At 37.3% G+C, this 27,146-nt stretch overlaps 1 protein-coding gene across 2 annotated transcripts in view; it reads left to right on the forward strand.

Annotated features, from left to right (window-relative positions):
- Positions 1–27,146, forward strand: part of METAP1D (methionyl aminopeptidase type 1D, mitochondrial) — a 68,504-nt gene that overhangs the window by 25,581 nt on the left and 15,777 nt on the right. Inside the window, exons 2-5 of one of the 2 annotated variants that reach the window (XM_038422748.2) lie at positions 17,728–17,897; positions 21,157–21,306; positions 24,662–24,810; positions 25,488–25,530. In XM_038422748.2, the coding sequence (XP_038278676.1) occupies positions 17,728–17,897; positions 21,157–21,306; positions 24,662–24,810; positions 25,488–25,530 (512 nt within the window). The remainder of the gene's footprint in view (positions 1–17,727; positions 17,898–21,156; positions 21,307–24,661; positions 24,811–25,487; positions 25,531–27,146) is intronic. The other variant, XM_038422749.2, reaches the window with a different exon arrangement.

Raw genomic sequence — 27,146 nt, forward strand, 5'->3', positions numbered from 1 at the left:
CTTTTGGTACAAAGTTGCATTTTGCCTCTTATATTGAGGACCTGCCAGTTTGGTGTGAGAAATCACACACGCAGGGCCAGGCAACAGAATTTGGCTTGCAGGCAGCCGTGATAAGCCACAGTCTTTCAGCTTCTTCAACCTTCATAACATGTGGGAATGGTTTCAAACAGTAGCGCCCTCATTTCCCATAACAAGGAAAGCCTGTTGGGTTGGCCATTTAAAAGGAGGGGCTGCAGTTTTTGGGTTAACGTGCAGCACAAACCCAACTAACCCCCCACCCCCGAATTCTCTGGGATGATCGCTTCACCCCTCCTCTCACCGCGTGACTAGTATCAGGGAAGATCCCTGCCAGCCAAGCATGAACAGCTCAGCGTGAACGGGGCACCCGCCATCGAGCGGCTAAAAGATGATTTCTTTTCAGCTGAGCAGGAATGGCCACCTCTAAATCTCTCCAGAGGATTTCTGCTCTATCCCCAGACACGTTAACAGACTTTTCCAGTAGCTGTACTGGCCACGAATGCATCCCAAGTCTTCAGGGCAAATTAATCATTAAATCACACTTGCTTTTAAACCATGTATTATATTTAAAGGTACACTCACCAGAGGAGTCTTCTCCGGCTTCATGGTCTGGGAGCCCGCCTTGGGAGGGTATTGGCTCCAGGGAGATAAAAAGTTCCTGGCTGTTGGGGAGAATGGTTTCTCTGCTTGCCTGTTGTGTACTATCCTCATCATCATCTTCCTTGTCCCCAAAATCCTCATCCCTGTTGCGTGAGACCCCCCCCTTGCAGGTGTCCATGGACAGGAGTGGGGTAGTAGTAGGGGCGCTCTCTAGAATTGCATGCAGCTCATCATAGAAGTCGCATTTCTGGGGCTCTGACCCGGAGCAGCCGTTTGCCTCTTTGTTTTTTTGGTAGGCTTGCGTGAACTCTTTAATTTTCATGTGGCACTGCTGCAGGTCCCTATTATAGCCTCTGTCCATCATGCCCTAGGAGATTTTTTTCAAATATTTTGGCATTTTGTCTTTTGGAACAGAGTTCTGATAGCACGGATTCGTCTTCCCCATACAGCGATCAGATCCAGTACCTCCTGTTCGGTCCATGCTGGAGCTCTTTTGCGATTCTGGGCCTGCATGGTCACCTCTGATGATGAGCTCGCCACGCTGTCCAAACAGGAAATGAAATTCAAAAGTTCCTGGTGCTTTTCCTGTATACCTGGCTAGTGCATCTGAGTTGAGAGCGCTGTCCAGAGCGCTCATAATGGAGCACTGTGGGATAGCTGCCAGAGGCCAATACCGTTGAATTGCGTCCACACTACCCCAAATTCGACCTGGTGATGTCGATTTCAGTGCTAATCCCCTCGTCAGGGAGGAGAACAGAAATAGATTTTTAAGAGCCCTTTAAGTCGACAAAAATGGCTTCGTCATGTGGATGGATGCAGAGTTAAATCGATTTAATGCTGCTAAATTGGACCTAAACTCGTAGTGTAGATTAGGGCTAAGTGTATGTGCCTGTTGAAGTAAAGCTATGTATTAGTCTAGAAGATGCACACAATAAACAAACAGGCACGCACTCTAGCTCTGAAGTGCATGCACATTTGAATGTATTGATGAATCTCACACCCACCATATACCCATTTCAAACATACATGCCAACCCTGTGAAAAAAACGCAGAAATTGGGCTTTTTTTTTTTTTTTGGCTTAATTGGCTTGGGAGTTGCTTGTTGTTTAGTTTTTGGCCTGTAGCTTGTTGCTTGTTGTAGCTCAGGGGTCTCAAATTCAAATGACCATGAGGGCCACATAAGGAATGTACATTGGCCCGAGGGCTGCACCACTGACCACCACCCCCTACACGTTCCCGGCCAGTGGGAGCTTCAGGGCAGGTACCTGGAGGCGCGGCCAGGGCAACACACAGACCCCTGTGCCCCCCGCCCTTCCTCCAGGTCCCGGCTGCTTTCCGGAGCGGTGCAGGGGCAGGGCAGACAGACAGGGAGGGAGCCTGCCCTGCCCCCAATGTGTGCTGGGCCGGAGCCTCTTTAGGTAACCACTGGTAGGGGTGGGAGGGCTGCGGGGAGCTTGCGGGCCGCAGAAAATAACCCCGTGGGCCGCGTGTATGAGACCTTTGTTGTAGCTTGTTGCTTCTTTTTTTTGATCGGCTTCCGGCAAGCAGGGGCAAGGGGGGGATAGAGTCGGGAGGCACAGCAGGTGCACCACAGTCTCAGACTGCACACCAGGGGGATCTAGTCACATAGAGTGTTGGGGTTCTTAGGGATTGGCTTGTTTTGACCTTGTTTTGAAATGAGATTAGCTTGATTTTTGGCTTATTGTGAAAGTCAGGGTGCTTATTTACCGCATGAAAGTTGGCAACTGTGATTTCAAGCTGTTAGCAGATAATGGTTTAAAGATTTGACACACTGAAGTGGGAAGAAAAGGAAAATCTATATCAGAATACGTTTCAGAACACACGGAAGTATTCGGAAGTTCAAAAAAAACAAAAACCAGGAGAAAAGGATGAAGTTGAATGTATGTGCTGCAAATGGTATCGCTCAATTATTAAATGTAAATATTTATAGGCTAATAGGTCTAAGTCTAAAACAGTACACTGTTTATTTAAATGAGAAGTTTTATTTGGGGATTAGAGATATTGTTTTCTTAAACTTAGAGGTTTGAGTTCTGTAGCGAACCACATTGATGTATGGAACTCATAGCATTAATCTACTGAATACTTTTTCCCCCGTCTTTCCCAAAATAAAATAAACCCCAATATTTACCTAGAAAAATTATTAATAGTTTTTTGCACTGATTTTCACCTGTTTTTGTTGTTGCGGTAATAAATAGTGATGAATTCCTGGGAAAAATTAAATAAAATAAAAACTGAAAATGAAGGGCCTTACTGATGCAGCAAGCCTGGAGGTGCTGGAGCTCAGCCCTGGTCAGCCCGGGCAAAAATTAAGCACTGGCTCTCTGCATCGATGCAACTGAGGACACACTCCACCGACACAAGAAGTGTGGTGTGGACACACAACTGAATTAATTTCTGCGGCCACTGGATGTTCACTTAACTGAAGTTGACTTCAGTTTGTAGCAGGGCTTTGGAGCTGTGCTCCTCTGCTCTGCGCTCCAGCTCTGGGCTCCGCTCCAAAGCCCTGGTTTGTAGTGTAGATGTGCCCCTACCCTGATTCAAGCCCCATCATCTATTAGGCATTGGGAAAATAAAGAGACTGCATTACTTCCCCATTTTGTGCGGGGTGGAGGGTGAAAGTAGAGTTGTATGTCACCTGCATATTGATGGCATTGCAGCACAAAACAGGCTCCCCCAGTTGCCTCATATATGTTTGAACAGGATAAGGTCACAGCACATACCCTACAGGCAAGAGCCCTTTGAGTAGATGAACAATTACCAACCAGATGATAAGAAAGAACCAAAACACTTTGATGTATCCCACCTGGGGTCCACAGATGACTCAACACCACCTTGTCAGTGGTAGCAAAGATTACTAATAGATCTAAAAAAAATCAGCCTGGACACCTGTGCTTTGATTGCCTTTAGAAAGGGATGATCCACTAGTTAGACTCATGCAGCATCAGATTCATGGCCATAAAATGTGCACTAAAAATATTGACCAGAACATGAAAACCAACATAAGTCTCACCCTGCAACCCCCAAGAATAAAAATTTGTGTCTACTATTAATGAAAATGAATAAGACCAGCTTAAGTCTTGTATAAATTATAACCCTAGTGTGAGTATAAATTATAACCCTAGTGTGAGTAAGTGGCTTCTCCCAGACTGCTCAAAACATAGGCCATACAAGTTTCAATGACTCAAAATTTATCTCCATCCTAGGGTTTGGCTTTATTCACCTAAGGAATTTGAAAAAATTTATTTTATGCAGTCCAAGCTTTCTCCTTATGTGTGGTTGCTTCTAGGGTTCCTCAGAAAAGACTACTCAGCCCACACACTAGATCTTGGTCTCCCCTTTCCTTTATATCCGTGTGGAATAAAGAGCCAGCTGCAACAGTGTATCAGTAAAAACCCATTTTATATCAGCAGGATCATCTCCTTTTAACAGCAGGATTTTTAGATAATGCTGTTACACAGTGATGAGACCAAATATGTTGTGTCTGGCTCTGTGCGCATTTTCCGTCACGGTAATGCAGTTTGCGTGCCGGGGAAACTGGCTTGTTCTTTCAGTTTTTTTAAATGTTGTAAATGCTTCATTCACTGAATGGCTGAAACTAGTGTTTTGTACCTAATCCTCCTTTTCCCATCTATTTCCACCTTGTTTTGTACTTATGCACTTCCCCTAGCACTTAGTGGAAAATCTTCCCTTTGCACAGCAATACTACATTATTTATAAATTACAATTTTCCTTGCAATTTGCCATATATCAAAATTGGCCTTAGATGATGGTTACATAGTTTGAGAATAGAGCCTGTGGTCTTCATGCACTCTGGGAACAATTGCTAATAAATGGCCTGATCCTGATCCCATTTACTTCAATGGGAGTTTTTCTGCAATCTGTATTTGCGTAAAACATACTTTGTGCCAAATTCACTTCTGACACAAATGGGCACAACTCTTTTGAACTCAGCAGAGTTGAATGCACTTATGCCAAGAGTGAATTTGTCCCATTAACTTCAATGGCAGTTTTTCCTGAGCAAGAACAGCAGTCAGACTTCTGTCTGATTTCTGCAGCCCTGGTCTCACACAACACATCTGTACTGTTGGTAAACCAACTAGTGGTAGGTATCAGTGGTAAAACAGGTTTTCTAGTTTAGTTTTCAAAGCATTTTTCTTCTAGCTGTCTGAATGATTCATGTGAATAGGAAAATACTGTTGACCCATTTAAATCATGTCAGACAACATCCATTGCTCATCTGCATAATGAAATACACACCGAACATTACATCTTAAGTATAGGAACCAGTGAACTACAAAATAATATTTTACTCATTTAGATTATGAAGTAAAATATAGGACATTAGTACTAATCATAGTATTAAATATTAAGCCATGCAAATTGTAATTGTCAGTGAGAAAGAACTATAAATTGAAAAGGCTATTAGCATTTCAGCTATAACAGTTAATTTGTGTAGTTTTTTTTTTTTTTGCAAGTGTGCAGTTTAAAAAAGTCTATATGTCAAAACACATTTTGTAATAAAGCACTAAAATCAGAGTATTTGTTTTGCATCATTTTATTATTTACTTTCAAACATTAAAGAAGGAAGTTAGAAATATTAATTTGCAGGACTAAAATATATTGATGTGCTTTATAGCACAATGATACTAAATTGTTTCTTTATTTGAATAAAATCAAATTTAAATGGCAAATTATTAGTAATTGAGTTGGAAAGTCATTTTGAGCACTAGTTAGGAAACAAAGGTGAGTTGGGGCTTTTGAAAAAAATATTAATTTAATTAGATAGGGACGTCATTTCCAGCATTTTAAAATGAATACAAATTTTAAAATATTTAATTTAGGCTGTCAAAAGGTTTCTATGGTTACCCACCTTTTCAACAGTTTTATGAGATGTGCAAATAGGTCTATGAGTCACTTATAATTATTTGTTTTTTGTTTGTTATATTAGTAATTCTGTGTTCAATTTGAATCTAATACAGTTCACACCACAGGCTTTGGTTTATGTATATTTTAGTGTGTCTGATTGACAGTGATTGAGCATTTCTTATTGAGTGGTTGGGTTTTTTTTTTGTCATAAATGATGTATGTTGGTTGTGCTGAAAATGTAAACAACTTCTTCCTGTATCACTGTTTGATAAACAGGCACTTTTATGCTAAGGAGATTTTTGTATATTTTAAGCAAGAAGGTAAGATGAAATCTTCTATTTAAAAACAACAACAACAACAAACAAAATATTTATTACACTCTTCTAAACAGGATCTGTAATCCTATAATTCAGATTCGCTCAGTAAATCAAATGTCACATTTATGAATAAATGTCCTAGTTACGCAGTGATATAATAGTGCATTTTAATGAATCGTTGGCAGAAAAATAAATACTGTGATAAAGCTACCAAGTTTTAGCTATAGTGAGCTCTTGATTGGGTCATCTTTGTTACACAGTGTATCTTCCGATAACAAAATAAGAGCTTGCCTCCCAACCCTCACCAACATAACTTTGTAATGCTGCAAAATATTACATTTGGCTCATATATTTGGAAGAATAGGTTATAGAGTGTAATGGCCCAACCTTGCAATATTTACTCAGGCAGAACTCTCATTGACTTCAGTGGAAGCTTTGCCTGAGTAAGGAGTAAAGAATCAGACTCATAGTTTATAAGCTGGTGACATTAATATTAGTTTTGGTAGTGGAATGACAGATATCCTAAAGTCTATTCTCCATCATAGATGTGCTGGGGGATGGATGCATGTAACTTACATTTGTAAAGTCTCTCAATGGGGGACTAACCCCTATAATATATAAATCGTGTTTTTAGATGCTTGCAGCCACTGCTTATAAAACAAGATAATACAAATAATTAGCAAAACTTGACATAGAGCAGGAAACACCAGTGGTTATATGTCATTATTTCCAAACGAGTAAAATTATAAGTATTTTAATGAAAGATTTCTATCAGAAGAAATTGCTAAGATAATTTATACTTATCTTCATTGTTGAGATAACACTGGCTTGTGATTCAAGAATCCTTTTGTTTTAACTCCTCAGAGATTCAACTGCAGAAATGTGGAACTACTGTAGTATGATGACACATTACTGTAATGGCTGGTATCTTTTTTTATTTGGGGAAAAGATTACCAACTACAAACTCTCACTGCTTCAGCTTAGAGGGACTACATAGAGAATATTCAGATAATTATCATGATAGTCCACAAAATTTCTATGCAAACTTATGCTCTTATTTTATCAATCTTTGTCATGGTTTTGCACAATAAAAGAAATGATGTGTAAAGCATTTTTGTGAGGATACGGATATAGGTTTGTGAAGTTCAATGGGAAACAAAGAGTTTATAGCAAGATTTATTTTTTTTTAGCACCATAACATTTAATTGTATATCAGAATAATGATACAGTATACAGGACATAAACGTGTTATTTGAAAAACAGTTGTGGTCCATATACTATCTGAAATTATTTTATAACAGTAGAATTCAATAAATGTTACAGCTGTGGCTGTGTGCATATTAACAATGAGATTCTATATTGTGTATGTGTTGAGAGTATGTGTGATTTTTTTGAATCATTTATTATTTTAATCAGAACTGGGCTTGGGTATTTTGTTTTATTTAAAGTTAAATACTTAATCCAAACAATGATCAGTTCCTTGAGAAAAGCAAAGTAGTTAATATATCAACTATTCTTTCAAGATGGACTAAACTTTTTATTTATAAAATTCTTAGAAACCATTCTTAAGATGTATTTCAATGTGCAAGCCTGAGCAAATGTGTTTCTGGTTCTAATTTGTGCATTTTAAGATGAATTCATTTATTTTCTTCATCTTAACAGGAATGTAGTAAGTTAATGGGAATGGCTCATTTGTTAGTTAGAAAAGTTGAAATTTGCCAGATGTGTTGTGCTGATTCGGGGCTTATATTTCCTTGGAATTAACTGTGTGTGAAACTCTTAATATTGCCTTGTCCAGGCTTTTGGATCTGACTTGTTTCATTTTGCTCCTGTTACTGCTGTAAACAACACTTGCCTTTTGTTTTCTGTTTATGTTGGAGACAAAAATTTGGATGTAAGATTACTTCTGTTGTTTTCTTAGAACCTCACTAGAATGTACAATCTTAATAAACCCAGTTATCCCAACAGGGAAGATAAAGTATTTCTTTGTCAAAGAAGCTGCCTGTCTGTGTGTTGCAGAAATGTTAAGAATCCTGCTTTTAATAATAGAAGCATATGGAATCTAGTCACACTTTAATGGACAATGAAGTTCCTTTGGGGTATGAATGAATGAATGAGCCTGGGTTGTAATACTCAGACATAGTTATACTCAGTTATTGGTTTTGTATTTCCTAAACCCTAGTATGTAGTGGCAATATGCTCTGACTATTATACCAGAATTTTCTCAGTGAAGCAGTAAATTTAACTTATCTTACTGGCTTTTTGGTGTGACTTTTTTTGGTACAGCTGCTCAGGGAATCATCACCAGTTGAAGATCTGGGGATTTTTGTTGTATGGCTATTGGTTTTTAACATGTAAAATAGAAGTTTTTGTCTTTCTCTTTACTTGTTACACGCTATTAATTGCTATTGATAAAGTGTGGCACAGAGCCAACTTCCTGAAAGAGCAATGGGAGAGGGTCATGGCTTGTCATGACCTGGGTGCTAGTACTTGAATGTTGTTATTATTGGGCTGGAGTACCCTCGGGCTGTCATCCTTCCTGTACATGGAAGAGGTTCTGATTCTTCATAGTTTCCCAGTTTACCTACTTCTAAGATATCTATTCTATTGGCTTTAGGTTTGGGCTCAGTGAAGAATTACAAGAACTGTATTATCTTAGAAAAGATAGTATTGAATTATCTTAATATGAATATGGAAGATATATAAAGAAATAATAAGCAGTGTCAATATTTGTGAAAATGCCAAGTGAATTTTAATATAATACTTTACAAATTCAAATATTGTCAAAGAAGGTCTACTTCTGCTCCCAATGAAGTCACTGGCAAAACTTTGAATTTGTGGGGAGTAGTTTTGGGCCCTAAAGACAATATCCAACTTGCCTCATGCCTTTGAGGAACCCCAGTGATGCCAGGTTTGGGGCTTCATCCTGCACTATTGGAGTCAGTGAGAGTTTTGCTATTGATTTTGATAAAAACAGGACAACTTCATTGTGTCTGAGTAAGTCAGACGGAAGACTGCTAATTACAGTATTTAATAACCAACTTCTGTCATAAATTTCTATTTCATTTCAATAATTAAATAAAAATAAATTCTGTTTCAGCATTATGTATTTAAGGACCTTGGGGTTTTTGCCAATATTTTGCACAGTCAGAACCACATAATTGTAGAGATTTATACTAATATATTGTTAATTGTAACCAAAGGCATATCTATGCTGATGAATGTTATGTTTATCACAGGCATGTTGTTTAAAACACAGACATGCTTATCATGCATTTTTATTTTTTCCTTGTCAACACCTTATTGTCAGCTCTGGCTAAATCTTGTGTAGAACTGCTGCAAGATTAACATTTTCAGTAGTCTTTTTATGCTTTGCTTTTTCCTGATATTATCAATTAGAGGAAAATACTTCTCACAAGCTTGTTTTATGGACTTGGTCTTCTTCCTGTAATGACACATAGGCCTGTAACCCAGGAAACAGTGGTGTATGGTGTCCATATCCATGATTTCCTGATGTGGGGGAAAAGTGTGGAAAGCATCTGGAGAAAAGGAGACTCCCTTTACCAGCTAGTTTCCTGTAAGCCAAATTGGAAGACCTTGTCTGTGCAAATAGATTTCAAAATAGAACCTGCCCTTTGACTGTCTCCATAATTATACGGCTCTCTCTGTATTTTATTTGGCTGCCAAAGGAGTTAACCCCTGATAGTAAGGGACTGATGGTGGCGTTACCAGCACGGGTATGGAGACGCGACCATGTGAATACACTGTTGTTTACAGAAGCCTGTAGTTAAGACCTCATTTCAATATATTTTTACTAAATTTAAAAATTATTACATGTTAGATTATGTTGATTTAAGACATGTTACATCTCTCATGTACAGACAATGCAGAGATATTTGTTGAATAAAAAAGTCCTTCGTTGCTTTGATGTAATCAACATCTGTCAACAGAATGAATTTACTTTTGTTTAGTTTCAAGGGCTCTTGTTCTTCTACTTTGCCCAATCAGTTTCAACTTCTGCCTGAGGCATTCTTCTGTGTTGTTCTTTTCTTCAGCAAATGCACAGGTTATTGCTTGTGAAATGTGAGTTGCTCTTCTGTTGTACAGGTTATACAGAGTTGGAAAGAACCTTTAATCTTTCGCATTTTATTTTTGAAGCACATGTGCACCTCTGTAACACAGGCATTACAAAATCAGTGTTGTATGAATAAATTTTTATTACAATAACCTGTGCCACGAAAGATCTGCCAAAAAAAAGTTGGAATGTAACTCCAGTATTTTAGATAGGGTCATTGAAAATTTGTATTTAAACATTTTGTAATTAACAATAAAAAATTGAGTACTCTTACTCTAGTTATGCTGGTTGAAGTCCAGGTGCTGTTAGCTATGTGCTTATTAAATCAGCCACTTCAAACGTCATTCCTTTCTTTTAAAAATCAAAACTGGCAGAAGAAGCATAATTATGTATCAAGGTTAAAATTATCTTATAGAACAAATAAAAAATTTTAAATGCTCATTTTTTACTCCCTTGTGTATATTTCATGTAAATCACCAAACTCCGTTTTGAATTCAGATGAACTAATGCCCAATATTTGAAAATAGGATAGTAAAACACTGGTTTTGATGTTGGTAATTGCTAATTATTTTGTGTTATGCAAGGCTAACTTCACCAAGAATTAATTGCCTATATTGTTAAATTAATTGGATGTTAATTCTGATATCCCATAAATATTTTTGCTGGTACACTTCTGTAGTCTACTGATCATTGTAATAGTTGAAAAGATTCTAAAATATATATTTCAGAGTAGCAGCCGTGTTAGTCTGTATCCGCAAAAAGAAAAGGAGTACTTGTGGCACCTTAGAGACTAACAAATTTATTTGAGTGTAAGCTTTTGTGAGCTACAGCTCACTTCATCAGATGCTGTAGCTCATGAAAGCTTATGCTTAAATAAATTTGTTAGTCTCTAAGGTGCCACAAGTACTCCTAAAATATATGTTTTATAGTGTCTATCTTTTTAAAGGTACGTTTTAGTTATTGTACAGTAGAATCAAACTGAAGCTTATGCTGTAGTAATTTTTCTGCTTCTTAATTGGTACATTTGAAATCTTGACTAAACGAGTATTAAAGAGCATAATGACGTGAGAGTATTGGGGCTCAAATCTGTTGAATAATGTAGACTTATGGTTTTGGTGTTGGTAGGCCACAGTCATTGAAACATACAGCATTTATTCTTTCTACAGTTAAATAAGAAACATTTTAAAAGCAGTGACTTAACAGTTCATTCCTGACCTCTCCCTTAAAAATATTTGTTGACCAGAAGAAAAATTACATTTAAATTACTAAAATCAACTTAATTAAGGGTCATTAATAGAGGTACATATAAAAAACCTCACTACTCAGTAGGTGAAATGGGAGAATTTCATTATATAGTATAGCATGCGTGAACGGATAACAATTAAAATAGACTTGGAATAAAAGGCTAATAAATATGGGGCACATTGTGCTGCAAAATTAGTCACTTAAAATGTTTCCCTCCCATCATCATTCTTGATTTCTGTATTCAACCTTTCTGGCTGAATCAGTTAAAAGAAAATCAAATATAGTTTCCATAAAAGATAATTTCATATTGTAAATTGCAATAACTCACATACTTGTGCATATTTGTATTATTAATACAAATTAAAGCATGGAAGATATGCTGGGGGATCCAGCAGCTTCCAAAGACATACATACGTACAAGCTGCACAGTGTGATTCACCATGGAGTCAAAGAAGCAGTTGTCTATAATTTTCTGTGCTCAGCACAAGCCATGTGCTGATGTGATATTTTTGGGGGGGGGTAACACTGGTAATAAGTGTCCTTATTGCAGCTGATAATAAATATTCTGTTATTCATGGCAAATAACACAGATTTAGTGTTGGGGAAAAAGAAACCCTGTAAATAGTCAACATTACACCCTTGCTATGATGATCTGTGTGTTACAAGGCTACTGCTTTCTCACTCTGATATCTCCCAGATGTTTATAATTCCCACTGGAAACATCATAAACTCTACATTTATAAAATTATATCTTATAAGAATTAATATACACACTTATGGCCCAAAACAGCTTAACAAGGAAAATGCACTGCGAACTGTAGAATAATAGAAGTAAACAGGACTCTGACAGACAGCAGCCTCCATGTGTGTCAGCGGCTCTGGGAGTCTGCGGACAAGAGTTATGGAACACAGCCAGTTGTTCTTGTGTCTAGTGATTGATGATGTTGGTGTATCAAATTAGCTGTGAATAGGGAAGCTTAAAAATTAAGAGTAGTTGTAGAGACATTAAAAATGCATTCTTTGTAAAGGAAGCATGGTGACAGTAATTAGATATTTTCTCCCCTAAACAAACACTGTGCATTATTTTTGTAATGCCATTCTATTTTTTTTAAAGAAATCTTAGAAGAAAATATTTTAATATTATATTTACTCCTTTAAATAAAGGTTTCATTATCCTATTTTTGTATTTCTTACCAATTTATTTTAGGGCTCTTGTGATGATCTAATGGCATTCATTTGGTTTATGCATTTCACCAGTGCAAGTAAAACAAATTTCTGGTTTGTAATGAATAGTTAGTAGAATAACAACACACCAGTACCTTATTATCCTGTTATCTTGTGACAACACCTATAGTATGTCTTTTGTGGGAAAGAGGTAAAATTTTAACTCTAAATAAAGAGGTATCCCTTTGATTTTGGGGTAGCTGATAGGAGTGCACCAGTGAATATAAATTGATTTGATGTATACTGGACCCTCGCTAGAACGTGCGTCTATGTAACACAAATTCAGATATAACGCGGTCGCAGCCATGGATCCCAAATGTAATTACAGTACAGTTTTTTTGAGTGTAGATGTGATAAATCGACCACAGAGCACTCTCCTGTCGACTCTAGTATGCCACCAGAACGAGGAGCGCAAGCGGAGTTGCCGGGAGAGCGTCAGCTATTCACATAGCTGAAGTTGCGTATCTTAGATTGACCCTGCGCGGTAGTGTAGACAAGCCCTATGACGATTGCTGTAGGCCTAGAATGTCATACAAATGTAATGTAATAAAAATTTACAGGTACAGTACTATATTTATCTTTAGAAAGATGTCAAAAATGTTGGGGAAAAAGAAGGCTTACTCGGTGCAGGAGAAATTGGACACTATCGAACGACTTAGAAATGGCGAAACTCAGGTAAAGATTAGCCATGGTATTGGCATTAACAAGTCCACCTTTCGTGGATAGCTAAAGGATGCTGACAACCTTAGAACTTATGTTCATAACCTGGATGAAGAGCATGGCCTTCAAAGAAAATGAGCCTGTTTAGAGAATGATGCCGATCTTGGTTCTGCGGTGGACACATGGTTTGTGCAAGAACAGCAGAAAGGCATTCCGATCTCTGGTCTGCTTATAGCCATGAAAGCAGAAAAATTCAACCGGGAACTTAATGGTGAATTCAGCAATTTTAAGGTGAGTTCGGATTGGCTATAGTGATTTCAGAAAAGACACGGAATCTCTCAGATTGCAGTTTCGGGAGAAAAACACTCTGCTGACAATGACAATGCACAATCGTACCCTGCGAAGCTGAGGGAAATTTTACAGGCAGAGGGTTACTCGGAGGAACATGTTTACAATGCAGACGAAACAGGAATTTATTATAAAATGTTGCCCGATAAAACCCTGGCTTTCAGAACAGGTGAACGTAAAAAAGAAGGATATAAACAGGCAAAAGATTGCCTTACTTTATTGTTTTGTGTGAATGCATCAAGCAAGCATAAATTAAAACCATTGTGCATTGGAAAGTCTCGCATGCCTCAGTGCTTTCATCACGTAAATGTGAATTTCCTGCCGTTTTCATACAAGAACTCCAAAAATTCCTGGATGATGAGAGATTTTTGAACAATGGTTCTTCACCAAATTTGTCCCTTCTGTGCGAAAGCATTTGTGGGCAAAACGCTTAAATGAAAAGGCCGTTCTTTACTAAACAACTGTCCAGCGCATCCTCCGGCCAAAAGACTCAGAACCCATGAAGGTAAAATACGGGTTGAATACTTACCTAAAAACATGACTTCCAAAATTCAGCCGCTTGATCAAGGTGTTATTGCCATTTTTAAGCAGCACTATCAAAGGAACTTGGTACGACAAATGATAGAAAGCGAGTTGTCTGTCACCGATTTTTCTGAAGAAGTTGACTATAAAAGACTTCTTTTATATTGGTGGCAATTCCTGGAATTTATTACGCGCTGAAATGGTAAACCACTGTTGGATGGTGTGACTGAGAGAGTCGTTTGGCCACCCGCTCCTGGAAGAAAATTAAGAAAGCAGATCACAGTCTGATGAGGAATTTGACTTCAAGGGATTTACAGAGGAGGAAGTTGGAAGAACAGACATGGAGTGGATGCAGGAGCTGTGCCAGCAACTGTCCGGCCTTAGGGTAACTGTTCTGCCATAAAATATCAAATCCTGGATAAGAGGCGATGATGAAGCAGAAGAATTTTGTCCTGTTGCTGAAAGTCTAACGGATGACCAAATTCTTCAGGCAGTATGACCAAACAACATTCCAGAAGCTGAAGAATTGGCCTTCGCCGTGGAAGAAGAGGAAGATGAAGTGGACGTCATTCCAACATCAACTGCGACCGTAGCCGGTTTAGAGACTGCTTTGAGATGGTTTGAGACGCAAGACATTGAGCCTATAAAAATTATGCAGCTACGTAGCCTTTTGCAGTTTGCTAAACGGAAGCAGCACAGCAGCAAGAAACAAAAGCAACTCACCGATTTTTTTTAAGAAAAACTAGACTAGTTTATTGTAATGTCTACTTTAAATCTCTAGTAAAGCAACACTTTTTTTTTTTCTTATTTGTTTCCTTCAAGTAGGAGTTTATTTTCTGGATGTGACATTTACTGTATACAGTAATTTCATTTTAACGTGGTCCCTGCTATAACACGGTACTTGGCATGGATCCCAAATCCCATGTTCTAGCGAGGGTCCGGTGTATTTCAGAGCATGCATTTGTAACGTTTAGAGTTCTATTGTCAAATAATTGACAAGTGCACTTGCATCTTTTTTCCCCAATTAAACTTTTATGTGGCAGGACACGTGCATTGGCAGCATGCCATTCATGAAGGAAAGCATCTGAAATGCACATTCACATCCTGATATCTGAGTGGACTCTAGCTGACCACATCAATGAGGGTGGATTTTAAATGGATTGGAAAATTATTACGTTTGTGTAAAACTTCACAGAAAGAGCCTCTGTTTGTGCTAGGAGCAAGATACCTTCATTAGACTCTGTAGAAGAACTGTCTTATTGTGGTCTGATCACACTGATCACACATAGTAGACTCATTGCTGCTAATTCTGATAACCTAAATGTTGCTGCTTCTGTAGACTCTGCACTTAGTGTCACTGGAAACTGATGCAAGTTGGGCCAGTGAGTTGTGTGTTTGTCTCTTTGGGGATGAATGCTGCATGTCAACTGGTAGGCTGGGTTAAATGGTCCAGCAAGTAAAAAAGAAAAACCAGCAGGTTTTTCTCTCTCAGGTACCATTCTTTGAATCCAAGGTACACAGCTCCAAAAAAAAAAAAAAAGGATTTTACATAAGCAAAAAAGCAAACAGAATGAACCCAGCTCAGGATACAACCCAGCCGTCTAAAAACTGTGAAGCTCTGCCTCCTCAGAGGCCCCTCTATGCTCTAACTATTGTGGAACAACTTTCACAGAATTCCCTGGCTCTCCTCCGAGAGACTAATTTGAATCTTCAGCCTCCATCACTACTTCATTACTTCACCCTGTACTCCTGTGGAAGATCTAAACAGTAATGTATGGGGCCTCTGCACCGCTTCAGGGTGCTATAAAGATACGAACAATATTCATTAACCTTGTCACTTGTCCAAATATGAAAATATCCTTGAAAGCCCTTCTGTGGCAGAGCTTATTCAATAACTCCTTTTGTTCTATACTTTTGGGCTCCTGAAAGAGTGTCCTACTACTCCTGTATTTTACATGTACCATGGAACACTGTAAAAAGGCTATCATAAATATAAAGGGAAAGCTAACCACATTTAAATCCCTCCTGGCCAAAGGAAAAAACCCTTTCACCTGTAAAGGGTTAAGAAGCTAAAGATGACCTCGCTGGCACCTGACCAAAATGACCAATGAGGAGACAAGATACTTTCAAAGCTGGAGGGGGGGGAAACAAAGGATTCTGTCTGTCTGTGTGTTGCTTTTGCTGGGACCAGAGCAGGAATGCAGGTCAGAACTCCTGTAAAGGGCTAATAAGCAATCTAGTTAGATATGCGTTAGATTCTGTTTTGTTTAAATGGCTGATAAAATAAGTTGTGCTGAATGGAATGTATATTCCTGTTTTTGTGTCTTTTTGTAACTTAAGGTATTGCCTAGAGGGATTCTCTATGTTTGAATCTGATTACCCTGTAAGGTATTTACCATCCTGATTTTACAGAGGTGATTCTTTTACTTTTTCTTCAATTAAAATTCTTCTTTTAAGAACCTGATTGCTTTTTCATTGTTCTTAAGATCCAAGGGTTTGGGTCTGTGTTCACCTATGCAAATTGGTGAGGATTTTTATCAAGCCTTCCCCAGGAAAGGGGGTGTAGAGTTTAGGAGGATTTTTTTGGGGGGAAGACGTTTCCAAGCGGGCTCTTTCCCTGTTATATATTTGTTAGATGCTTGGTGGTGGCAGCAATAAAGTCCAGGGGCAAAAGGTAAAATAGTTTGTACCTTGGGGAAGTTTTAACCTAAGCTGGTAAAAATAAGCTTAGGGGGTTTTTCGTGCAGATTCCCACATCTGTACCCTAGAGTTCAGAGTTGGGAAGGAACCTTGACAAAGGCTATCTCAGAAGCCAAACGTAAATGTAGAGTGAAATTTCCACTGGTCACAATAGGTGTATTTGGAGGGGAGGTAGAACAAAACTGCATGCATCCCTGATATGGAAGAAATGGGTATTTTCTAAGAGAAATAAAGAATTTTAATTGGGACATTTAAAACTAGATTACACAAGACAATAGAACATGTGCAGTTGGGGGAAATGGTGCATTGACAACGAGTTGAACTAGATGATTCAAGAGATTTTCCATCACTAATTTTTCTGACTCTAACTGGAATAGTTAGCTCAGGTTTAAAAACAAAACAAAAAATACTGCCCCTTTATTGAGGAGTCATTGTCCGTGTTGATTCTCTGCCACATCAGTGTTGCTAGTGTATTTGTGTATATATGACACCTTTCAAGATCAATTAGTTTATTATGTGAAATTTACTCCATAATGCTTCCAAACATTCTTGTATGAGTTATTGAAAGTTTAATGGCAAAGTAAACTGAACCAGCCTGTTGTTTACTCTGATGCAGACACAGTCCAAACCAAAACACAAATGGAAAAATTGTATATACTATCATCTCTACATCCTTTTCTCTCCCTTGACTTCTAGATGCTGCCCCTTGTTTTACTGTTGCCCCAAGCATTGGCCTGTCCAGACTAGTAATTCAAGTCATTGAGAACAGGGCACAATTATAGGGTCAATTCTACTCTTGATGCTCTGGGGATTTACATAACTTTCTCATACATCGCACCAAAATAGATCCAGTATTTTGCTAGATAAGGCTTTGATATGTGGTTTTGTTCTCAGTGCTTCTAAATGTTAACACACTTTTTTTCATTATGTAGATTTATATAAAACTACAGATAAGTAATAAATATGTTAGCAAAATCATAATTAAATTAGTGAACTGGAACCTGCTATTGTATACAATCTGATTATCTTTTTTATCTAGGGTTTTTTCTTTGGCATAGTCACCACTTAGTAATTTGGTAGTAATAAAAAGACTTCTTGAACCATTTTTAAAAAAAACATTTCTATTCACAGGGTGTGTGACTCACTGCCGTGGAGTTTTCTCTTCACTGGTCAATCATATCTGCTTACACAAGCAGTCATGCAGTCAACAAAGAAGATATTTCTTTTTCCAGAGACAAAGAAATACTGCTTATAGTATAGTTCGGCCAGCTATAGTTTCTCTAGCTCACCCAGTTCCTAAGGTACTGTAATTTCTATTATCTGATCCTTTTTCCAGTCAGTATAAAGATTGACTGCACGAGTGATGAAGTACATTCATCCTCTGACAGCTGGGAGTTTGAATCGTGGTCTTGTTACTTGATTTGGGATTTGAAATAGGAACAGTGGTGTGAGAAGTTTTCAGCTCCCTGCCATGCTAAACAGAGTGGTGTAAATACGCCATTAGGGAGTTTAAAACTGGCAGTTCTTCATATATTATGTTTGTTACTGTAACTGATCACCTTATAACATTTAACACTTTTAGATCCAAATTCTCCCTTTGGCTACGGGCAGTGGTGGCATTAGGCATACACAGCAATTGTTTAGCGTGCCAGGCAGCTTAAGGGGGCCCTGATTTAGATTTACGCCCAGAATACCATGCCTCTAATTTCATATGGAGTTTTTAATCAGTGTATTAGTATGTGTTGTGTTGGTATATTTTTTGGTTTGCGAAAATAATGCAATTAGTAGTTTTAGGGAGTGGGTGAAGGAGATAAGGGAGGTGGAAAAATATTCCTGCTTAGGGCCCACAGAGAGAAGCAGATAGTTCCAGCTGAAGTCAACATGAGATGCACATGCTCATCTGAGGGCAAAATATTGCCCTTTCAATGTAAATTTCTAACACATTAAGTCTCAAACATTTACATCCTCCTGCAGTTTTGGTGATTAGGTGATTTCAGGCTTATATGAAAGCATACATCAAAATGTCAGCCAGCTGCCCTGCTATGTAACTTATGAACTAAGCTTTTCTATCATTGACTAAATGTTTTTTTGGAAAATACATTTTTTGTCTGCTTTTGAATCCATTATGACTTTATTTAGAGCTGTTCTAACAGGTGTAATATTGCCCTTTCCCTGTTTCTGCTTTAATTGCAGTATGTACTCTGGCTGTTTCATACCCTTTATTTAATTAAAATAATTTTGGATAGTATTTTATAGTGATGTTTTATAAGTAGTTTTTTATTTCTTTTATTATAAAGTAGATTTCTAGCACAAAATATAAAATATTTACATTATCCTAAGGTGATATAAAAATTGAGGATGCTTACCATAGAGTTCTTAAGCCTAAAATATTATAGAAGCTTTGGATACACAATGAATATAGGATCAAGACCCTGTATATTTTCAAAGAATTGAAAAATTGTTGTAGCACTTGTAGATATTTCTTTCAGGATGAATACAAAAAATAAACTGTCATGTTGAAAACTAATCTTCACAGGTAGCAATGCTCATCTCTAATAATCTGTTCATTTTTCATCTGCCTACAGAATTACAATTTAACAGGATATAAGAATAATTTAGGAAATATTTAAATAATGAGGGAAACTTATTACAGGAATATATATTTTGTGGGGGAAAGGGCATTTTTTCTACAGAATATCCCAGAAATAATATTTATATTAAAAATGGCATATGAATTTTACAGATTTTTGTAGGAAAGGAGAAATGGTGAGAAAAGGTAGACATAAATGTCTGCAGCTATACCATCTTGAGCTGCTATCTCATCATATCTCACAAGCTAAACAGAGTCAGCACTAGGCAGTTATTGGATGAGTGTTCTCCAAGGGAAAACTCGGAGTGCTGCAGGGCATGGAGCTGGTAATTTGGGAGGTGGGATTTTTCCCTCTGATTTAGAAATAAATTAATGTCCTAGTATGGTGTGAACAGGTTCTGTGCTGCTGGGGTTGCTGTGTGTTTGAATGAGATGAAAACCTAAAGTCCTGATGGCTTGGGATCATTAAATATCCTATGATACTTTCTGTGAGCGTAGGGGCGGCCAAACACCAGTTGGGGTAACTATAGTCTACCTACTTAAAGTCCCCCTTTAGAGTTAATTGGATATGCCATTCTTCTTCACTTCCTACACTAAAATGTTGTGTAGTCTTGCTGTGTGCTGTTTAAACAGCTTCTATGTAACTACCCTACAGCCTGGGTCCTATGTCCATTTAATCCTGTGTGCATTGTGGGCTTGATCCTGTTTCCACTGAAGTCAATTGTAAAACTCTTGCAATGACTTGGACGGTGCAGGACCACCAGGCCCTTTCTGATGGGTGAAGTGATAATTATGTATAGCTTGTAAATATTCTGGAATCCTTAGGAGGATGAAATGTGCTTGTATATATATGTAAGATATTTTTGTTGTTGTTACCATATATTTGCCTTAGAATTATAATGTTGTTTTTTTTAAAATGGAAATAGAATTTTACATGCATGAGGCCTGAAACCTTTTCATGAAATAAAAATATATTATAGTTTTCCTTGAAAGACAATGAATTAGGACATGGTTGTACAGTAGGGTTATTGTTGATTATGTACTGTATGTAGCTTATGATTTTTAAAACAAACTTGGTATTTGTGGATAATCTAAGCACTATAGCCAGATGTACATTTCTTAACCTGTGTATTATATATTTTTATTAACATTAGCTTTAATAAAAAAAATTAAATCTGTTAAAAAGAGGTATGTGTGTGCAACATAATAGATATGAATGAGATTAAAAGACAAGGTGTGGGAGGTAATATCATTTATTAGACCAACTTCTGTTGGTGAGAGAGAGAACAGAAGTTGATCCAATAAAAGATATTACCTCACCCACCTTGTCTCTCATTCATATCTACCCATCTCATTCATATCTATTATGCTGCACATACATTTTTCTTTTTATAATACTATACACCCATATCCAAATTCACCTTGTCTCTCTCATATCCTATGACTGACACGGCTACAACTACACTTCATACATGAATGAGGCTGACAGCTAGAAATACTGAGGTTCTTAATCAGGAAAAACTCCCACTGAAGTTAATGGGAATTTTGTCTGAGTAAGAAGCTCAGGACTTTCCTGTACTACTGTACATATATTTGTTCAGTGAGTGTGTGTGTAATGGGCTTCTATATAAAATTTACCTTTGTTTTAAAAATAAAATGATCTTTTAAGTCTTGCTCTGATAGTTTTAAAGCTCACAGCTATTTGGACTGAAAGACTACTGCAATATCTTGGATTTCAGTACTGTAAGGTTAATGCACTATCTAAGTCAATAGTAACAGGCAATGTTAAGTTCAAAAGGACATTGGAAGAAATACTGAGGCAGCCTTGAGGGCTTGCCCTGATGGCTTAGGAAGGTCAATACTATGACAGAAAGGGCAAACTGCCATGAAGCAGGAGGCACTTTCTGAGAAAATGATCCCATTGTCATGCTCAGTTTTCTGATCTTCATTTTCAATCCTTCTTCTCCAAGCACATAAAGAAGCCAGACTATGTGACGACAGGCATTGTACCAGACTGGGGAGACTACATAGAAATTAAGAATGAAGATCAGATTCAAGGGCTTCATCAGGCTTGTCAACTGGCCTGTCATATTCTACTTCTAGCTGGAAAGAGTTTAAAGGTAACAGTCACATGAGGTCCTGTAACAACTTAAATGCTTTCTGTGCTTTGTTTTTGTTTTTATTTAATGTACAGCTAACTTGCTATTAAATTACATACTGAATAAAGGGGGGGTTATTAATTTTAATGGTTTTTTTGCTATATAAGATACCTGTTTAATTTCTTTTATCATTGAAATCTGTGTGGGGTGTGATTACATTTACTCATTGTTTGAAGTGTAATCCTTTTAGGTCTGCATTCTGACCTGCCAAGTTGCATGGGTTTGTCATAAGGCACATGGGATTCTATATGATTTTGTGACACAGAATATCCTGTGATTCACACTTTCTGCTTTCCAGCTCTACATTTCCATAAATCTGACGGATTGGGCTGTTCCTTCCATTCTGCTGCTCCTTCTCCTCTGGCCAATTGATCAGACACATCACAAACTACAGAACCACTGTTAAAGAGGTTACATGCAACTGTAAAATTCCATGCACCTTGCCAGAGTGCACTGATAAGGAAAACTCTTGGTTTTCAGTAATGTTTCTTAGAGAACATTTTTGTGGGATGCCTCCCACATAATAAAGGGGAACCTCCTTAAAGTCTTTGGAGATGGAAAAATGCTTTGGTAGCTTCTCCCTTTCTTTAATGAATAACACACAAGATAGGGTGAAATATATCCTGTAGTTAGTGGATATGAGTGTGGCGGTATAGAAGGGGTGTTCAGAGCATGTGGAGGTACAAAATATAATTTATCAAAAAAAGACACTGAGAAAAGATTAATATTGCACAGTTAAGCACTCAAAAGTCAGAAAATGACAAAATTATGTACCCTTCCCCCTCATGCATATGCATTATAATACAGTTTTTAATTACATGATCATTACATACTATTTCTGTGACGACAATATATAATATACTATTTTTCTGCAACCTTAAGTGCATGTGTAGCATTTGTTCATTATTTATACTCACATTAATTTCATTATTGTAATCTTCCTAAATATCTTTATTAATTTAAAATGTTTATATTACTACTCTTAGTTCAGTGCTTTCAACCTGAAAAATTTTGTCAGAATTCATCTAGTGTGTATTTGCTTTTCAACCATCAATACAGCTTTCCTTAGGAATAGTTCAGGAGATGATGCAGCAAATAATAAAAGTAACTTAGACTTTGATCCTGCAAACACTTGTGGGTGTTTTTAGCTTCTTCTGTGTGAGTAATCCCATTGACTTCAGTGGAACAGCTCATATGTATGTTAAGCCCATGGATAAGTGTTTGCAGAATCAGGGACGTAGCACCAAACTTACTTGGATTATAAATAACAGCAGTTTCTCACTATTACTCTTTGATGTTGTGTAGTAATGTGTAGTGCTCTGTGTAAGTGTGGTTTATGGTGTTCTTTTCATATTGATTATTCTTTTTGGCTAGAATGTACAAAGTAATAGGAGATGCCATGTATATGTGGGTTACATTTTGTGGGGGGAATATATTTTGAGAAATAGTATGTCACTATGTAAATTAAAGGCTATATTGTAATGTATACACACAGGGGACAGAGTTAAGGCTGAATGTATGGTCTTAACTTTGTAATTTCCTTACGTTTTTGTGCTTAACCATGCAATCATAACATGTTCTTGACATTATATTTGATGGAATTTTGTAGTGTTTTTTGGAAAGAAAAATCAAATTCCACAATATGGAACTATGTGGCAAGAGACCACCAGAATACCCTATCCCATGTAGCAGAAATGGTCCACCAGAGGATGCTGTTACTGCCCCTCAGACAGTATTTTCAATTTAAGCAAAATTGCCTGCTGTGTGGAGTGGTGGCAAAAGGCTCTTTGGAACACATAAGCCCCACTCCCACGCTATTCAGGAGATCTGCCCACTGAATGGACATGCACAGGTGCCCAGGCACTCTTTGTGCACCACAGAAAGGAGCTGGGCACCAACAGGTACAGAAGGCCCATGCTGCGTGTGCGTCAAAGGTGTTATGCAGGTCACACAGGATGGGAACTATGGGTCTGTGTTTGATCCAGTGGCCCTAGTATCCAATACAGTCTGTGTGCAGGGGCTGTGACTACGATTCCAGCACATAGGTTGGAATAGTTGCTGTGGGATAGGGGAGCAACACAGCATCCTGCCCTTGTTGGGGGGGAGGGGAGTGGGCAGTAGTTTTCACCTGACCAACCAGAAGTTCATCATGAATGAAGTAAGGGGTCCACAACAGCCCTTACTCCTTGCATGCTATATATACTGCCTCATTCAGCACGCACAATTACTAAATCTTTCACTACACCGCTAGGAAAGCTATATGAACACCTGCACCACAGCCTACCTTTATTCCAAACGATACTAAAAAGTACTCAAAAATTGAAGCCCCTGTAGTGCATATGTGCAAAGTGTGATTTTCAAAGGTTTAAAACTCATTCAAATCAAAACTAATTTTCACAGGAACACTTCTCAATGAGGGAGGTTTCTCTACCAAATTTCAACTTTCACCTTGAACCATTTCAGAACTAAAGCTGATCAAAAAGAAAAGCTGGAATAATAATATTTAAAGTGTGTGGTATTTTTTCACAAGTCAAAAATGGCTAAACCATTTCTGTTAATCTTACAAAAAAATTCACCTTCAGAAAAGGATTGAGTATAGAAAATTTCAGTCAAAAATGAGTGTTTCTGAAAACTGTAGGTCACTGAAATAAGGGTGCTAGAATGGAAATTCTAACGCAGATTTCACTGTTAAAGTCACTGCTGTGCCCACTGTAATACAAACAGCTCCCATGTATGAAACCAAATATTAAAATTATGTATAAATGAATTAAAATGGTTTCAAAAATAATTTGAAGGAAAAATAATTGACAACAATATGACTGTAATCTTATTTGCAAATCATAAGAATTAAGACTTTATCTAGAAATGGCAGCAAATGTTTTAAAAGGTTGAAAGCATTAAATGCAATACTTGTAAGTACAAATTGAAGCAACTGTATTTTTAATTATGTAAGGGGGATGGAAAGAGAGAGGAAGGAAGTTTAAAAAAGCAGACACTTCTATAGCAACTACTGAACAGAGAGGCCAATAGAAAATTGTGGCCTTGAGAAGGCAAATGTGGATAAAGAAAGAAAGTAGACAGTATTTTCAGTTTTCTGGAAGCTTTTAAGTGCTCCCTTTACTGCATGCTTGATTTCTCTCTAAATAAAACATAATATATCTATAAAGTGTATCAAACAGTTTAGTGTTTTGTATCAAAGCATTTGATTTGTATCATCCTAGATTTCACTGAAGTGCATGACTGCGATCACATTCAGTAAATAAGAGAAAATGTCTTCAATTTTTTTTTTCAGCACAATTTTTATTTTATATTTTAGGTTGGCATGACAACTGAAGAAATAGATTCCATTGTTCATCATGAAATAATCAGACAAAATGCCTATCCTTCACCTCTAGGCTATGGAGGTTTTCCCAAATCTGTTTGTACCTCTGTGAACAACGTGGTATGTCATGGTATTCCTGACAGGTATTCCCTTAATAACACACATTTTACCATTGCAAACAAAAATGTTATGTTAATGTTCATAACTTAGAGGTTAATATTAAACATGTTTCAGTTTACCTAAAAAAACACCTATAAACCTATTGCAGCTGCATAGCATGCTACGATACATTGGCAATGGGCACTTTGGGAGTTTGTTTAATAATAATAAAAACGTAATCGACTGTTTGTCATGACGCTCATAAATTGTGGTGTAATGCTTCCAGAGTTTAGAGTCTGAAAAAATACAGTACAGTAAATGCTTCTAATTTTTCAGCAAAATACTTGTAGTTTAAGGAATTGAAGACATTTGAATTGATGCAAATTTTTATTATTAACAATACACTAGGCTGCTCAGAAAGTAAAATCAGCTCACTATAAATCAGAGCAAGTATGGTGGTAGATTTTCAGACGCTGATAATGTTTTCTGTCAGTTGTTTGTCATTATATTATATTCATCTGTACTTGTTCTTTAAGTAGCAAGAGCTGAAGATTAGAAAAGGTTATTCCATTTGTCTCCATCCTCCTCCACCAGAAAAGTATCTTCTCCCCTCTCCATCCCCAGATTTGTGTATGTGTGTGTCATTAGATGTTTGTTCTTATATTCCCTTTGTTGAGAACTGTCTGTCACCATTATTTTTTTTTGTCTGTTTATGTTTCAGTCGACCTCTTCAGGATGGAGACATTATCAACATTGATGTCACAGTGAGTAATTCATATAAAAAATAGTCTTTGATCAACTTTACAATTGCTAGTAGCAACAGGAAGAGCTGTAGATTGAAAGTGTGGAATGCACAGATGGATGTGCTGTTTATTTCTAATCCAAGGCACAAGCAGCTGGTTTCCTTTTTTGTTTTTAACTCTGTGTTTATTCCAACTAGACCCAGGCCTGACTTGAATTTAAGGCTGGAATCAGATGCACTGAGATCAATGTTGGCCTAAGTGAAATGTCAACCCAATCCTGCTATGTGTCATGTTTTTGAGAAGGTGTAATTGTTATTGATCCACTGTGTAGTTAATGCAGAGCACCACAGTACTGGGCAGCAGCTGAAGACAGATATGTATGAGATGAGCTAACATGAAGAAAGCCAGCATTTTTCCTTCACTCTGCCAAGATTGATCTTCCTCTTCCTGCTGATTTTGAGTGGGGCCTGTCATTATCTTACTCTGTCATTAGAGGCTACACTGGCCTGTGTATGTCAGTCTATTTGGACAGCAACTCTTTTGCTAGCAGTGTTCCCTACATTTATTAAAATCCCTGAAGGTAGTGTTATGTTTCATTTCTGGTATAAGAGCCTTGAACCCTTTACTCACTAACAGATAGTGTGATATAACCATTAACTTAACATTTTCACAGAATGGTCACTTATATCATTTGAATAAAGGCTGACCAAATTAGCATTAGAACAAAAAAAATATGGAAACAGAAAACCTAATTGTGATGCTTTTTGGTATTTTCATTTATTGAAATGGGGATTAATCATGTTTTGTGGTTCTTATTTTTGTCCCCCTGTGGTAAGTTTCCCCAAAGCTTTGGCAATTTATTTCTAGTGAATACACAAATGTATTCCTGAATTCTAAACATTACTTTACAATAATAAATGGTGTAGAATAAAGTAATGTTTTGTAAGGGAAAGTTTTTTTTTTTACCCATTAAAGAATTTCCTGATACACTTATCTGTACCAATTGTTTGATATTGCTTACCGTGGGCCAAATTCACCTCTGGCATAAGTGGGAGCAGCTCTAAAGTGCCATAACTCTGACCTCGCATTTAAAGCTTTTTAGATAGCTCTTTACATTATATTTAGTCAACTTGAACTTTTGCCCCATTATACTATTCACTTGTGATCCTGTACTGGGTTTTTTAACTTATTTTATTGCATTCCACCATACTCTACACTTTCTAGCTGTAGGTATTTGTTCTATTTGATTTACATAGGATGATCTGTATTCTTCAAAATATATTTTTGGCCCGAATCCTTGACTGGTTTGAATTGGTGTGGCTTCACTGACGTTAGTGGAACTGTGTCCATTGACAGCAGCTGAGAGGATCTGGCCTCTTCTTTCTTTAAATCAAATCTGGTTTAAAGTTAATTTTCCTTTTTTTTGTATTGCCCCCAAAGATGACATTGACTCCTTAGATTAATAACAACATTCACATTCATACAGGTATTTTCCACAGTGACTGTTCTAAGCATTTTTACTCTCGTTTTTCTTTGCTTTCTCCACTCTTCTTTTCAAATAACATTTGATTAAATAAGAGGGATATTTTTTGAAAATACATTGAGTTTTTCTTCTGTTTAACCTCATAAAACAAAAT

This window comes from Dermochelys coriacea, chromosome 11 (assembly GCF_009764565.3).
Source record: "Dermochelys coriacea isolate rDerCor1 chromosome 11, rDerCor1.pri.v4, whole genome shotgun sequence".
Classification (NCBI taxonomy): Eukaryota; Metazoa; Chordata; order Testudines; family Dermochelyidae; genus Dermochelys; species Dermochelys coriacea.